Here is a 14,388-nt window from a genome sequence, read left to right on the forward strand (position 1 = left end):
AAATTATTATATGATTGGTTATTTAATTCTTCAAATTATTTTAAAGCAATAAACATAAACAAAGGAAAATAAACTGATCATTTTTTGGTTTCAAAAAAATGCCAAATGTCCTGGACTTGTGATCATGCAATTCACTGTCACTTTTTGTACACCGAGCATAGGAGTGTGGGATTTCTGCACCACTTGAAACGTCTATGTATGAATATTACAATCCTATGAAAAACTGAATTTGAGAAAAATTGTAACTTGTGCGGTTTCTGCAGTTCACGATTCAAATAGGTTAGCAATATACTCGTATAGAGTAAGTCCTATAGCTGGACTTTGACATAACGAGCTCTGAGCGGACACTCCCAACTGGAATATCAAAGCACAGTCGTCGCGATTGTTTGAGTGAGCGCCGCAGAAGTTTCTAGTTTGATTAATTCAGAATGTATCTTGTTATTTTTTTGTACTAGAGATACGTGAGCTAGTGACTACTTTTGTTATATCATAGAAGTGTATTTAATTTATATACAACGTGTAATTTTAATTCTTATACCGATAGAACGAGAAAATCTCCAAGTCTTGTTAGGAAAAAGCCTGTGATAATTACATTTTTCAACAAGACGGTTGTCCGGCTCATTTCCACAATGACGTACCTACAAGGCTATCTCAACAAATATTTATCACAACGTTGGATAGGACGCTGTGAACAAGAATATGACATCTTAATACAGTGGCCACCCAGGTCGCCAGATTTAACATCTTGCGGCTTTTTTCTTATGGGGTTGTGAAGGACATTGTTTTTATACCCTCACGTCCCTCTAACCTTCAGGAACTTCGCGACCGTCTCACCGCGGCTGTGGCACTCATCGATCGTAATAAGCGTATGGGATAGAATGGATTATCGGGTAGATGTCTGCTGTACCAGCAAGTGTGGACACATTGAGCATTTGTGAGATATGTAAAAAAACTTGAATAGTTTACCTACATTACTGTCTAATAAAATGTAGTATTCATTGCTTAGTTTATTTGAGGTGAATTTCTAAAATGTTTCACGGACTTGTGAAAACCTAGTATTTTCCTTAGTGTAGGAGGTAGGTACCACGTGTATAAGTACCTACTTACGTATTTTTATTCTTATGAAATAAAGTATATGCTACAAAAAAGTAGGTAAAAAGTATGTGCTCAGTTTTTTAATATTACCCATTGTTTACGTTGCATAATTCGTGTTATAAAATGCGATTTCTTAACCTATACAGCTCTTACATCCCGTATCTATAAATCAGAATTCCAACTATATCTTATTTTTCTTCTTCTTCATCTTACAACTACATCATCTCCTCGTAACTGTCTACTTTATTTTCATCCTTCTGTCCTTTTAATTGACTTCTTTCCAATCTTCTCTTTTTCTTCCCCGTTCATTAGTTCCAACCCCGGGCCATAAACTTGAAACGGTGAAACCAAAAAGGTGTAATAGTATGGCCGTCAAATTACCCACAGTTCATCTCTTTTTTTCCGGTGTGTTTATCATTTGTTTTGTTCGTATTATTACGATTATAAATTGTTTCGTGTTGTTGTGAATATTTCAAAAGTGTAGTCAAGTTCAGCAGGTGTTATTTTTTTTATAAATAAGCTAATATTCTGTTCGGCTCAACTGTAGAATATGTCCGTTGATATGTCCCCCTATGCTTTAACATATGAAGGAATTGCCAACATCCTTCTTGATAAAAGAAAGAATGTGGAAATGAAGTGTTCAGTCCATGTCACAACCATAACACTTTTAATAAATATACAGTGAAATATACATTGATATAATAATCTTCTAGTACTGTTACCTCCACATTCATTCTAATCCTTTTACGTATGACCAAAACCGACAGTAGCAATTTAATATTGGCAATTGGCGGTATTTCGCAGTGGATTATGGGGCGTAGAAGGTGTAGTTTGACGTCATATTCGTCGCATCGATTTCAAGCACCGATTTGCTTTGGAGTACTCCATTCTTTTTATCCTCTCAGATTAGTTCTTAATCTTCTACTTTAGATCTTATTTCCAACTAAGACGTTTTCTGTTCTTAATGTCCTCCTTTCTACAACTTCGTACTTCTGCCTTCCTCTACTTCCTCATCTCTTCTTATTCTTCACTTTCTCCAAATCCTGTTATTTTCTTATTAGTATACTTCTCCATACCTTTCTCTATTTCCTCTACAACTGTACCATCCCTTCTCTCTATCTTGTGCATCAGTTTTCATATTTCATTCTTCCCTTCTCCTACTTGCTTTTCACCTCATTTTTCTCTCTACCTACATCTCGTTTTTGATTCCTTCTCCGCACCAAAGACGTTATAATAGTATACTAGACTCACACAGAGCGCTGGTGTGCTGTCCAAAATTGAAACCAGTCTGCGCATGTTTACGCCGCCATGCTACTGGTAGAAATAGAGCGGTAAACACGATCGTCATACTTGTCCTTCGTTTTGTCTCGGGTGTTTTTAGTGAATAGTGTAAAAGTAATGGCAATATAATTTTGAAAGATGATATATTATCGCCGCGGACTCATGGTTAACATGTCGGCATCATACAATAACGTGCGGTGTGGTTTAAAAAAATAATTTTGCCGACCGATTGTTGCTCTGTAGGTTTCACTCTAAGCGTCACGTTGTCACGTCTACTTTCTCGATAAGAATAAGCACTAGTTTGTTATATTGTTAAATGTCTATTATTATTATTATTATTATTATTATTATTTCATATACGAGTACGTTGGCTTTCTTAACTCTTCATAAAAACTCTTTAATAATAATTTTTAATCACATACCTTAATGTTCGTCCTCAGCACAAGACATTGCAACCTCGGGTTTAGTCTACGTGGATTAGACAAGTAAGTGTCATTTAATAATAATTGAAGCAGCTTATTGGTTGCATTATTGAAATTGAGGCGAGTGATTGGAGCGGCGACACAAGAAATTGAAAACAATAATACAATTAAATTTCAAAGACCTGCCGAAAGCATGAGGCCGCTCAAAGACCTGCCGAATGTTAACCATGAGAGCGCGGCGATAATACCATCCCTGTTTAATTTTCCAAGCTATTTGCAAAAGGTACGATATAATATTATCTCTGTTGTTACAATACCAATATCATTAAAAATCAATCAGTAGTTTACGACAATAAAGAATACTTAATTGTTAGTACAGGTATATCAGACTGTAGAGAAATTCCACTGAGTGAATTATTTAGACTTACACATCAGATGTTAAAACATTAGTGGAAAGATAACTTTTTGTTTTTATTATGTAAATGAATTTATCTGCAAGATAATAAACTTTCATACAAGATCCATATATGGATAAATAAATATATAGATAATAAATAAATAAATAGCTATAATAGCTAAGCCTCCTTTGTGAATTTATGATTCAGAGTTCACCTATAAATAACTCTTTTACATTTTGCCGGATATATTTTATTAACAAAAGCAAGGAATGGCATCTTATTGATATTGCATATGTGCATAAAAATTATGTACCATCACTCCGCAAGCAATGATAATATATCTATTTTATTTATTTAAAATAAAAATACAATATGTAAAAAATCCACACATAAAAAGTATGTGTTTTTTTATATTGCATAAAGTGATTGTTTAGTTTTTAGGTCTTCACGTTACCTATTGTTTGCAATGTATTAGGTACCGATACTTTTTATAATTTATAGCATTCCTTTTATTAATTGAAGAATGAATTCAATGTAATTTGGCTACCTTCGCATATTATATTTTGCCAGATTACCTATGTCCTGTGGTCTAAAGTACCGGTAATATAATTTATTTTTGATTCTCTAAAACTTAACAACAAGTCTATACTGATTATCGCATATTTATTTCACTTAGGAATTTGATTATAACAAGAACTTGTGTAATCAAGGTGCATATATTTATGTCTTGTGATCTAAGAGTTAATATGTTAATATAATTTTAGATTCTCTGAAACCTAACAATTTGCTGATTATCGTAAAATTATACAATCTATAATGTGTATTGTGTAGGCCTATTTATGGATGTATCAGTATGTTTTCTATAAATTGCTGCATACGTATTTTCTTTTCTTTAATGTTCTAACACATATCAATGAAACTTTGAATATGTTTATTTCGTCCTAATGTTACGTTAAACGTCGAAAATGGCCATAATATGTCAATTTTAGATCATCACAGCGTTAAATTGCGTGATTTACGCACTGCTATTATTTGTCTGCTCTCCAACAATATGGCGGCAAGCGCAGCGTTCAATTTGCCCCAGTTTCCTCGTTTCGCGCAGCCGAGACTGTAGGGGCTTGCTCCGCACCATCATCCTCTCCTTTTTCTTCTAGTATTTTTTTCGCTCCGGTTCCTCCGTCTGCCCCTCTACCTCTTTCTGTTTCGACGTGAAAACGTCTTTCTTCGAGGTACACTGACGTCCAAAGATATCTGACCTCCAATTTTTTTTATCGGGTAAGCGAACTTTCTCACCACGGATAAGTCAGAACCAAAGAGTTTGTGGAAAGTATTGGTGAAATGAAAGAGGAAAACGAGAGTGCCCCGAGAAAACCCTTCTGAAAGTGTACTTGTTCACTGTAAAGTCTATTACGACCAGGCTGGGGATCGAAACCGGGCCGCCCGGATGGAAAACAGGCACCCTAAGGTAAGCGTTCACTACATCGTATCGCACTCCTCGTACTAATCGCACACAACGGATATTTTAAGTGCAGTGCGTTCACTGTAACGGATCCACCTCATCGCCTCATCGGATTCCCCTATCAGCTGTTTAAAACATGACGTCGTACGGTATTGACATTACTGAAAACAGAGGAGTTGAGGTTAGGTCTATTAATTATGACTAGACTTCGTGGAATTGCCACGAGAATCGTAAGGTTTACTGCGCACGCAGTATAGACTGTATGAGAAGGGGCCGTGCAACGGATGGAGTATGCCTCCTATGTAAACTCTGAGCAGTATACTGCAGTTACAATAAAACCTGTATCCTGCATTCAAGAAATATAATGAATGATCATTGAAGTAGGAAATGTCTAAACATGTAAATACACAATTGTTTTATAGTGAGATATAATAACTCTTAAAATTTAATGTAAGATACTCACATCATCCTTGAATATGTGCATTGCAGTGAAGAGTTACGTACATTTTGAGCGACTGCAAAGTGAACCTCCTCCGATGGTCACTCAAACAGTTTTTATATTGGGAAAATGTACGTTCATCATCACGCGATGTAATAGGTGCATATTTGAAGAATGGACAGTCACTACTTTTTAGTACACCAACTTCAGACGTCTTGCCGTGACCTGATAGTACATCATTTATAATACAAAGTTGTGAATAGGCAGAATTTTTAGCAATAACATTTCAATTTTTCTGAAATTAGTGAATTGTTATTTTGGATAACGGTTTGCGATACTTTATACACTATATTAAGGGCTTCTGAGAGTTGTAGTTTAGACGATTCTAACAGGGTGATGCTTTCGGACACGATTTTAAAATTAGAATCAATGAACAGAATATGTTCCAATAGTTGTTCAGAAGGCAATGATTTTACAGCTGCAACAGCGGAACTGTCTGTACTATCCAATGCATAATTAATTACCTCCATTATTTTTCCGTAATATTCTGCATAATAATTAACAGCATCCAACCACGTTCCCCAACGGGTCAACACTGGCTGCGGGAGTAAGGGTATTCCAGGGGCAATTGTTTGGAACAGCAACACTTTCATTGTAGTATGTTTGATTGAATTCTTGTCTGCACTGAACAAAATTAAGCTTTGACTATTCCAATCACAGAAATGCAAAAACAAGTGCTTACATAGGTATACATTAGCTGTAGTTGCTCTATCTATTTGGACCGGTCACATCTCTTAACATGAACTGCTTATACTACGAGACCGGGCGGTCGCTCACCTCCTCTATACTACCGTACATCGGCAACCTGATTGCATGCTGCGTGTGGCAATTCAACGAAGTCTAATTATGACTGTTAGCGAATAAGAATTTGTAATTGCTTCATGCGTCTTAATTGAAAAGGAAGAAACGAAAGAAATATTGGTTACATAATATATATATATGTAAGAAATGACTTGATTACTGTAATGGGAACGCCTCAAATTATATAATTCTTCGCAATTTTCTACAACCGAAATAAGTTTTCCGTCTGCCATTTTGGTGCGACACTAAACCTGGCACAACATAATAATAACAGTTGACCAATTAAAATTGATTTATTAGAGAAGGCCATGATCGCACGCATCGGAAAAGTTGCTCATCCGAGAAACGTGGACGGATTTGCCGAGAGGCGATGCGTGCGATACGATGTAGTGAACGCGGTTACATAACAATTACAGCAAAGATAGTCTTTTTCCGATCCGTGCGATTCGTACGATGAGTGCGAGACGATGTAGTGAACGCTTACCTCTAACGCTCGGCCACAGTTGCAGATCACAAAACGTTTTTTATGATAGTACGATAGTAACCATCAAATCCTTGAGAAATGAAAGAAAAGAAATTATATCTATAAATTGAAACAGTTTGTATGTCGCCTATCCAATTTAATATTTGTTTCCCTGTGTTAGCTTAATAAAATGTCGTGAATGTGTACTAGAGATAATATTTAATAAAGTGTGTGTTGTATTTTGTTTCAGGCGAATGTGCGACCTCCTGGACGATCCAAGTGCCTTGGTTTCTGGTCCCAGGAAGTCGCAGCAGGGAGAATCCCTAGGTATGCAGCTCGGTGAGTCATCAACATTCGTGCGTTGGTCGTTCCGATATTCGTACCAAATTCAAACATAGGCTACCTATAACATTCGAAATCTGTCGTCCCCTTTGGTCAGGAAATTACAAAACTTTGTCATATTCGAGATCCACTGGCTCAAGTACGTCCGACGACGATGTATGTATAAGCACGATATGAAATGATAGGAGTTTGATTACGTTAAGGTCTACGCAGAAATTAGACTAATGGAGTTAGGATGAATAAATAAAATATGCTGTAAGGTTCAAGTACCGGTATCTCTGATAACGGAATGAAATATGCTGAGAATAACAGTCAATCCTCCACTAATAATAATAATAATAATAATAATAATAATAATAATAATAATAATAATAATAATAATGCATTAAAACAGAATTTCATGTTAAGAGGACAAATAAAGAACTATTTTTTGAGCAACAGATAATTAATACCGATAGTTAATTGTTATACCGTTACTATATGTTATAAGCATATGAGAATATCTCATAAATAATATTTATGGTGCTTTTCTTCTGGAGAAAAAGGCGGCGGAACTCTGTTAGGCCTATAACGTACGGGAAGATGATTAACGTCCATTGCATAGGAAATTTGTCGTTTTTAACCTCGTTTTCTTCCATCTTTAATATTTTCAACGCCTAAGCGGAATTCAAGAAAAATTATGTTAAAAACATACGCAATTATTAATATATTTCTCGGTTCAATGTTGAAAACTAAAATAAAAAAAAATGCCGGAACGCCGTTTCAGCGCTTTCCGTCAGAAAAAAAAAGTATTGGATCTTTATTTGAGTAATGCCACAGATACATTTTCAGCTTTTACAGAATTCGTTATAACAGAAATAATAATAATAATAATAATAATAATAATAATAATAATAATAATAATAATATTTAAGCAGCTCATCTGTAGAAATCTAGGCGAAATGGAATTACTTGAGACAATGTCTGTTAATGGCTCGCAAGGAAGCAATGGATTTTGGCACACTCTGTATAGCCCACAGCACACAATACTGCTTCCTCTTATTTCAGTTGCGTTTTGTTGTACCCGCATTATCCATGGTTCAGGTACTGCATTGTCAGATCAATTACAAGCCACTAATTTGCTGCAGGCTTACTGCAGCTAATGCAGCGTCAGCAATGACCATGATGAAAACAAACACTAAATTCTGCTATTGTGGGCCCCCATCCCATCTTCCCTGCTGGCGCTGCCTGCTGATTGGGAGCCTCTGTTTACACTCACTCATCGGCCATGCTGACCTATGTGATGTTTTCCGAATCAAACGTGTAAGAAAGAAAGATAACATGTTAAAAACATGCTTTAACGTGCTTTCAACTTCTGTTTCATTATTTTGTGTATTTAACTGCAGTCTGGTTATTTATACGAATACCTTGACTAGAAAATGGAGTCTGGAACACTACAGTGAGAAAATGAGGCCGTGTCTCAGCTGTTTCAGCTGAAGTGAACTAGATTTTTGACTAAATAGTTATGATCCAAAACTACATAATGCATAGCAATCAAGTCCGTAGCTAGTAAACGAAAATGCTTGCTCGATTGTTGACTTGTTCACTAAACAAACATGGATACCTCATCAGCAATTGGGGTTATGAAATCTGAAAATGCTTTGGAAGTGAAATAATGTAAATATAATGTACAATAACACGTTAACTTTGAACACTGACATTGTTAGTACCTTCTGTACAATTCATTCATTTTATTCCATAGATCTTACATGAGCAATGAAGCTTTAAGATGTGGAACAATGTTTTAAACATTATTGTAATACATTAAGCCCTCATCTTTTCCTCATAATTCGTAATGAAACTGCATTAGGACACTGCCTTCTTAATTCAGTGCTGCACTGTGATGTCATGGTTTTTAGAAAAATTGTCTATGAAGAAGGTCATGTTTCAAGCACACATTTCCGAAGCTCCCTAGTGTCTAGTTTACAAGTCATCTAGTTGCTATACTTGTTTTTTTTTTTTAAAGATGGGACATGACAGGAGCGTTGCGATTGGAAAAACAACTGAATGTCACATAGCGTGGTAGGCCTGTTGCTATGGTAACAACGGTTGAGTTGCCAAACTTACCGTTTCCACTTGGCGAGTGCTTAATAGCTCTCTTGGCGACATTTATTGTGCACACAGTGTTAGCATTGGTACGTTTCATCTTTGATTCTCTGTCGATTTTTGTGTTGTTTTCTTACCTTTGTGTCAATTGTCAATGAATGTTTTAACGTCAGCCATCGTAACGTCAGTTGATACCTTCCATCAGCTGGCAACATGGTAGTCTATATTGGCAACATAGCACTGTAGTTCCAAGTTCGGTCACTAAACTGTCATAACCCATCTTTCAAAAAAACAAGTATAGTCCTTAAAAGCCATTTGTAAGTAAGTAAGTAACTTTCTCCATTCTTCTGTAATTTCATCCTTCTTAGCCCCAAATATTTTCCTAAGCACTTTATTCTCGAACACTGTTGAGCTCTGTTCCTCTCTCAAAGTGAGGATCCAAGTTTCACAACCATACAGAACAATCAGTAATATACTGTTTTATAAATTCTTTCAGCTTTTTCGGATGATAAAAGCTTCTCAACCAAATAATAACTTGCATTTCCCATATCGGTATTTATTCTGTGATTCAATTTTCTCTTGGGCTTAATTTATATTTGTTACTGTTGCTCCGAAGTACTTGAATTTTTCCACCTTTTCAAAGAATATATTTCCAATTTTTATATTTCCATTTCGTGCTATGTTCCAGTCACGAGACATAATCATGACTTGATCTATTACCTCTGTGAATTAATGTAATAGGTTCCTTTCCACTCTGTGTATGGAAGAGAGGCATTAAGCATTATGAAAGTTAATCAACATAAACTGACAATCAATAACAGAGATGATAAAATAAAAAGCACAAAAATAAAGGGAGCCAATATATTTTGAGAATTAAGATAAACATATTACGTAATAGCAATAGATTACGAACCAAAAACTTATAAACGGAAGGAAGAACTTTAGAGGACTAACTTACTAATGGAAGGACTATTAATGCTTAATTCGTGATTAATGACGATGACGACGACGACGACGACGATGATGATGACGATGATGATGATGATGATGATGATGATAATGATAATGATAGTGTTTGGTCTATGATCATCTCACTTCATTTTGAAGCAAAATGAATCTCAATATTGAAATGAGTGTAATGTTTATTTTATTTGCTTTCTTACAGAGTCAGAACAAGAGAAGACGCCTACATCACCAACACGACGGAAATTACCAAAAACACCGGTATAGATAAATACATATTATAAACAAGATCAATATTATTATTATTCATTGTGCCTGTGACATTTGTTGTTTATGCTATATGTATTCTTTTGTTCTTGGTTGAGTAACAAGCTTTGCTTCATACCGATATAAGAAAGCACAGAGTTACAATATAACGTAAGCATTTTTCCTCAAATTTTGTGTACAATGAGGAAACATTAAGTCATTATATAATACGCCTATACACATTCCTACTGCATGCTTCACATACCACTGCATGTGACAGTAAGTTATATTTACAAAATAATTCTTTTAAGTAGCCTGTCTGTGCTTGCTACCATAATTTGATACCATACCGGTACTTAGAATTTCATACAAAATATTAAAACGCTGCATCAGTATTACCTTATAATATTAATAGTGTATTATAGGTTATAGACCTAATTAAAAAAAACTCACAAAGATTGTTTGAAATATTTTAAATTTTCTTTTGTTTTGAAACAACACAACGTTTTTTAGAATATTGGTTCACAATTCATAGTTAACTGCATAACTTTTTTTATTGAATATACATATGGCATTTTGTAATCTCGTTTTATCTCACCTTAAGATTATCTATGTTTATTTTAAAGGGTTATTCAAAAGTAAGTTACATTTTGACATCGCCATAACCTTTTTAAGGATTGATAATAATAATAATAATAATAATAATAATAATAATAATAATAATAATAATAATAATAATTATAACAATAATATGTCACAAACCAGTGTACAAGGCCTAGATATGACATCATCAGGTTAGATAATATATGCACCTACACACATACATTGACACACGCACAAATAAATAAACTTAGCACAAATAAATATAGACAAACAAATAATAATTATTTGTTTGTTTATATTTATTTGTGCTAAATTTATTTGTTATATTTTATTTATGTATATTATTTATTTACTTATAATTATAATAATAATTATTATAAGTAAATAAACAAACATAGGCAAATAAACAAATACCGGTACTGAGAAATAAACAGAGTGTGATAGATGTTAACATATTTATACAAGGACAAAAAGAATAATTAAAATACAAAGAAAAAAATTAAAATATAAAGAAAGGGTTAAATTTCTAAAATACAATGCTTACATAACTCTCCATGATTTCATTCCTTAAATAGAAAGGTCTATTCAGCAACCATCTATGTATACAGGTCTTAAAACTATTTATTGGTACCTTTCTCGCCTCCAATGGTAGCTTATTAAATATATTGGTGCCATTAAGAAAGCAATTATTTGAGCTCAATCTCCACCTTGTGTAGGTACAGGTAATCTAATTTAACTTTATTTATAGTGTTAAAGGAATGTGTTTCTGATCTAGGCTGATAAAGATCTATATTAGATCTAAGATTACACAAAACAAGAACACACTTATATGTACTAATAAAGATATGGGGTTTATTGGATCCAGTTTAAATGTTGAATATGCCCGCCATTTTGTTCTTTAACAAGCAACAATGGCTGCATTCAGCCGGGACAGCACTAATTCAGCTATTCAGCATTGACCAAGTGTTAGGAAAATGTCTGCTTATTATGCGATCACCAAACGTATTTACGTAACAATCACTTAATTGGTGTATAAATATGGAAAAGTGCACCATCCTGCATGAACATTATATACTCGATGTTATGTTTTCGTAAATTTGGTATAACAAAATTCTGCAGCATGTCAAAATAACGTTGTCTGGTAACCATAACCCTTATTTGATTCTCTTCAAAAAGTAGGGTCCTATAATGAAATGGAGTGTGAATCGACACCATACGGTCACTTTCAGATCATGTAGCCCTTGCTGAATAGCAGTAGTGATTTAAAAATTTAATAAGAAGTAATTTACTTTTGGCACATCATAAACAAAACTTGTTACCATGTTAACCAAAACAAATGAGTGTGATAAATGAATAAATCCCGTTGTTCGATACATACAATTGTGTTACCATTTTGTATGTACCTACGTTAATTTTTTAAAATGTGATATCTATTTCAAAATGAAACTTACTTTTGAATAACCCTATACTTCAAAGGAAATGCTTATAATTCAGTTCGATAAAAAATTAAAAAATATTTAATTTCTTTAAGTTACTGGTAATGAAAAAAAGATGTACATATATTTTGATATTTTGTGACGAATTTTTAAATGTGTGAAAAAGTGAGTGACTCTTATGCACTGTAAAAGTATAAATCATTTTTTTAATTTGCCGGTATTAAAAAGTTTAACTTGTTAACTATGCAGTAAATCTGTTCTCGACTTCTTTATTTTTTGACTAGCCTTAATGATTATTCAGATATTTCATTAAGCATCTTCAGCATCCAGAAAAATATCATAATAAAAGAGTTAACATTTGCATTTTTATTATAAAATTTATTCGTAAAAATGTCAATACTGCTCCACTGACTACTCATACTCGTACATGCCTTGGAAGAGTAGGCCTGCTACATACACTGACTGGCCAGTTATAAGTACAGACATACGGTATTTTAGAGTAAAGATATTTGGCAACTGTAAATCCTTAATAATATTATCAAATAAGGCCAATTACATTTTCATTGTTTTATAACATAAAAATTATAGGATCGGAATATGTAATTTGAAGTTCATAGAAATAATATCATCTCTTTCTAATGATGACGTGCAGTGGTGTACCGTATAACATTGTGTATACTGTTCAGATTAAAATAGCTTTGAAGATCAAAGGTAATATAATAATTTGAAAAACATCCCTCAAAATAAGAGTATAGAAATTGCATTACATTAATTAAAAACAAAGATCATACTATCTAAAAATAAAATTATTTATATAAAATACACACGTAAAATAATATGTAATGTTATCTTTCAATCTTAGGTAGTTAGGTTCAATGTATTCTGAGCTTGAAATAACACGAGTTTAATTATAATGAACTTAAATTTAAAAATTACCTTGTACCATACGAGTAATTTAATTGCAGACATTCATTCTTCATTTCATTCTTTTCTGCTCCTCTCTTTCTTAAACTTGAGCATATCAAGTATCAGGGTTGAAAACATACTAATATTTCGGTAGGTATACTGATATCTTAGGCCAGGTACACACAGAATCAGACATGGCATGGCACAGCTCTTCGTGATGCATTGTTTTGCTTCATAGTGTCTCACAAAAGCTTCACAACAGCTTACTGTCTGCTCGCAACAACTGATTTGCTGGCTGTGTGAGTTTAGAAAACTGGTCTAAGCTAGAAAATGGCGTCAATGAATGAGGATTGCCAATATCAGAAATTCTGTTGTACTAGTGGCTTGTGCAGCAAATGCTGCAAACTAAGTTCATTAGATGTTCAAATAAACATTTTTCAGATTTATTTTCATTGAAGAATACCAGACATTCTGAAAGTTATTTGCTTCCATAATAATGAAAGATACTCTCTCTCGAGCCAATACTGAGGAAAACCACGCATATAAATATCTACACCACACCGCCATTAAATATATGAAAAAGACCCAGCCCCACTTGATTAATAACTATAAAGATATTTGATTTTTAATAATATTATTATCTTACATAAGTTTTATAGCTTTCAGTAACATATACTATATATATACCGGTATATACTATATAGCCGCCACTCAGTAAAATATAGGAATCAAAATCTAATTTAAGTTATTCTCTACATGTACTTATCTAACCCTAAAACGTTTCACTCTCAATATCATCAATATAGCATTAATATGTATAATTAATGAAAAATAATCACATCATGGCATTAACTACAATAATATTTCATTTCTAATGGTAATAATGTCATCAAACCACCTCAAGTTTTGTAGTTCTTAATATCTAATAAACAGCTGTACCCAGAAAATTACACACCACAGAATCGAGCCTGTAAATTATTTTTAGTAAGTTAAATTTGTAATAACCAATTTAATTTGAGCTCTAAATATGTCAGCATTCTTGCAGATCATGGCCTTCGTGTAATATTGTTTATTGTAGTGTGTGTTTTGTTTTATTCCGAAATGCAATTAGCTAGTTTAGCTAGTTCTCAAAACTGACGACAGATGGATTTTGGAAAATAGGAAAATTATGTTGAAAAATTGACATTTCACTGAAAACTACTATTTTTCTGAAAAACTTTGAATTCCAAAATTCAAAATGAGGGGTCATTTATTAAAATCCGTTCAGCTGTTTTCCCGTAATTTCCATTACCAGTTCAAATTATATATATATATATATATATATATATATTTTTTTTCCTAACGACACCTAATACACTTTAAAAATCTATACAATTGAAAGTGTCTTAA

General features: G+C 33.5%; 1 protein-coding gene across 1 annotated transcript in view; it reads left to right on the forward strand.

The window, feature by feature from the left end:
* The window catches only part of Fife (regulating synaptic membrane exocytosis protein fife), a 1,049,884-nt gene that overhangs the window by 938,208 nt on the left and 97,288 nt on the right, over positions 1–14,388 (forward strand). Inside the window, exons 17-18 of the mRNA XM_069845197.1 lie at positions 6,669–6,757; positions 10,011–10,069. Coding sequence (XP_069701298.1) covers positions 6,669–6,757; positions 10,011–10,069 — 148 coding nt within the window. The remainder of the gene's footprint in view (positions 1–6,668; positions 6,758–10,010; positions 10,070–14,388) is intronic.

Source organism: Periplaneta americana, chromosome 14 (genome assembly GCF_040183065.1).
Source record: "Periplaneta americana isolate PAMFEO1 chromosome 14, P.americana_PAMFEO1_priV1, whole genome shotgun sequence".
Lineage (NCBI taxonomy): Eukaryota > Metazoa > Arthropoda > Insecta > Blattodea > Blattidae > Periplaneta > Periplaneta americana.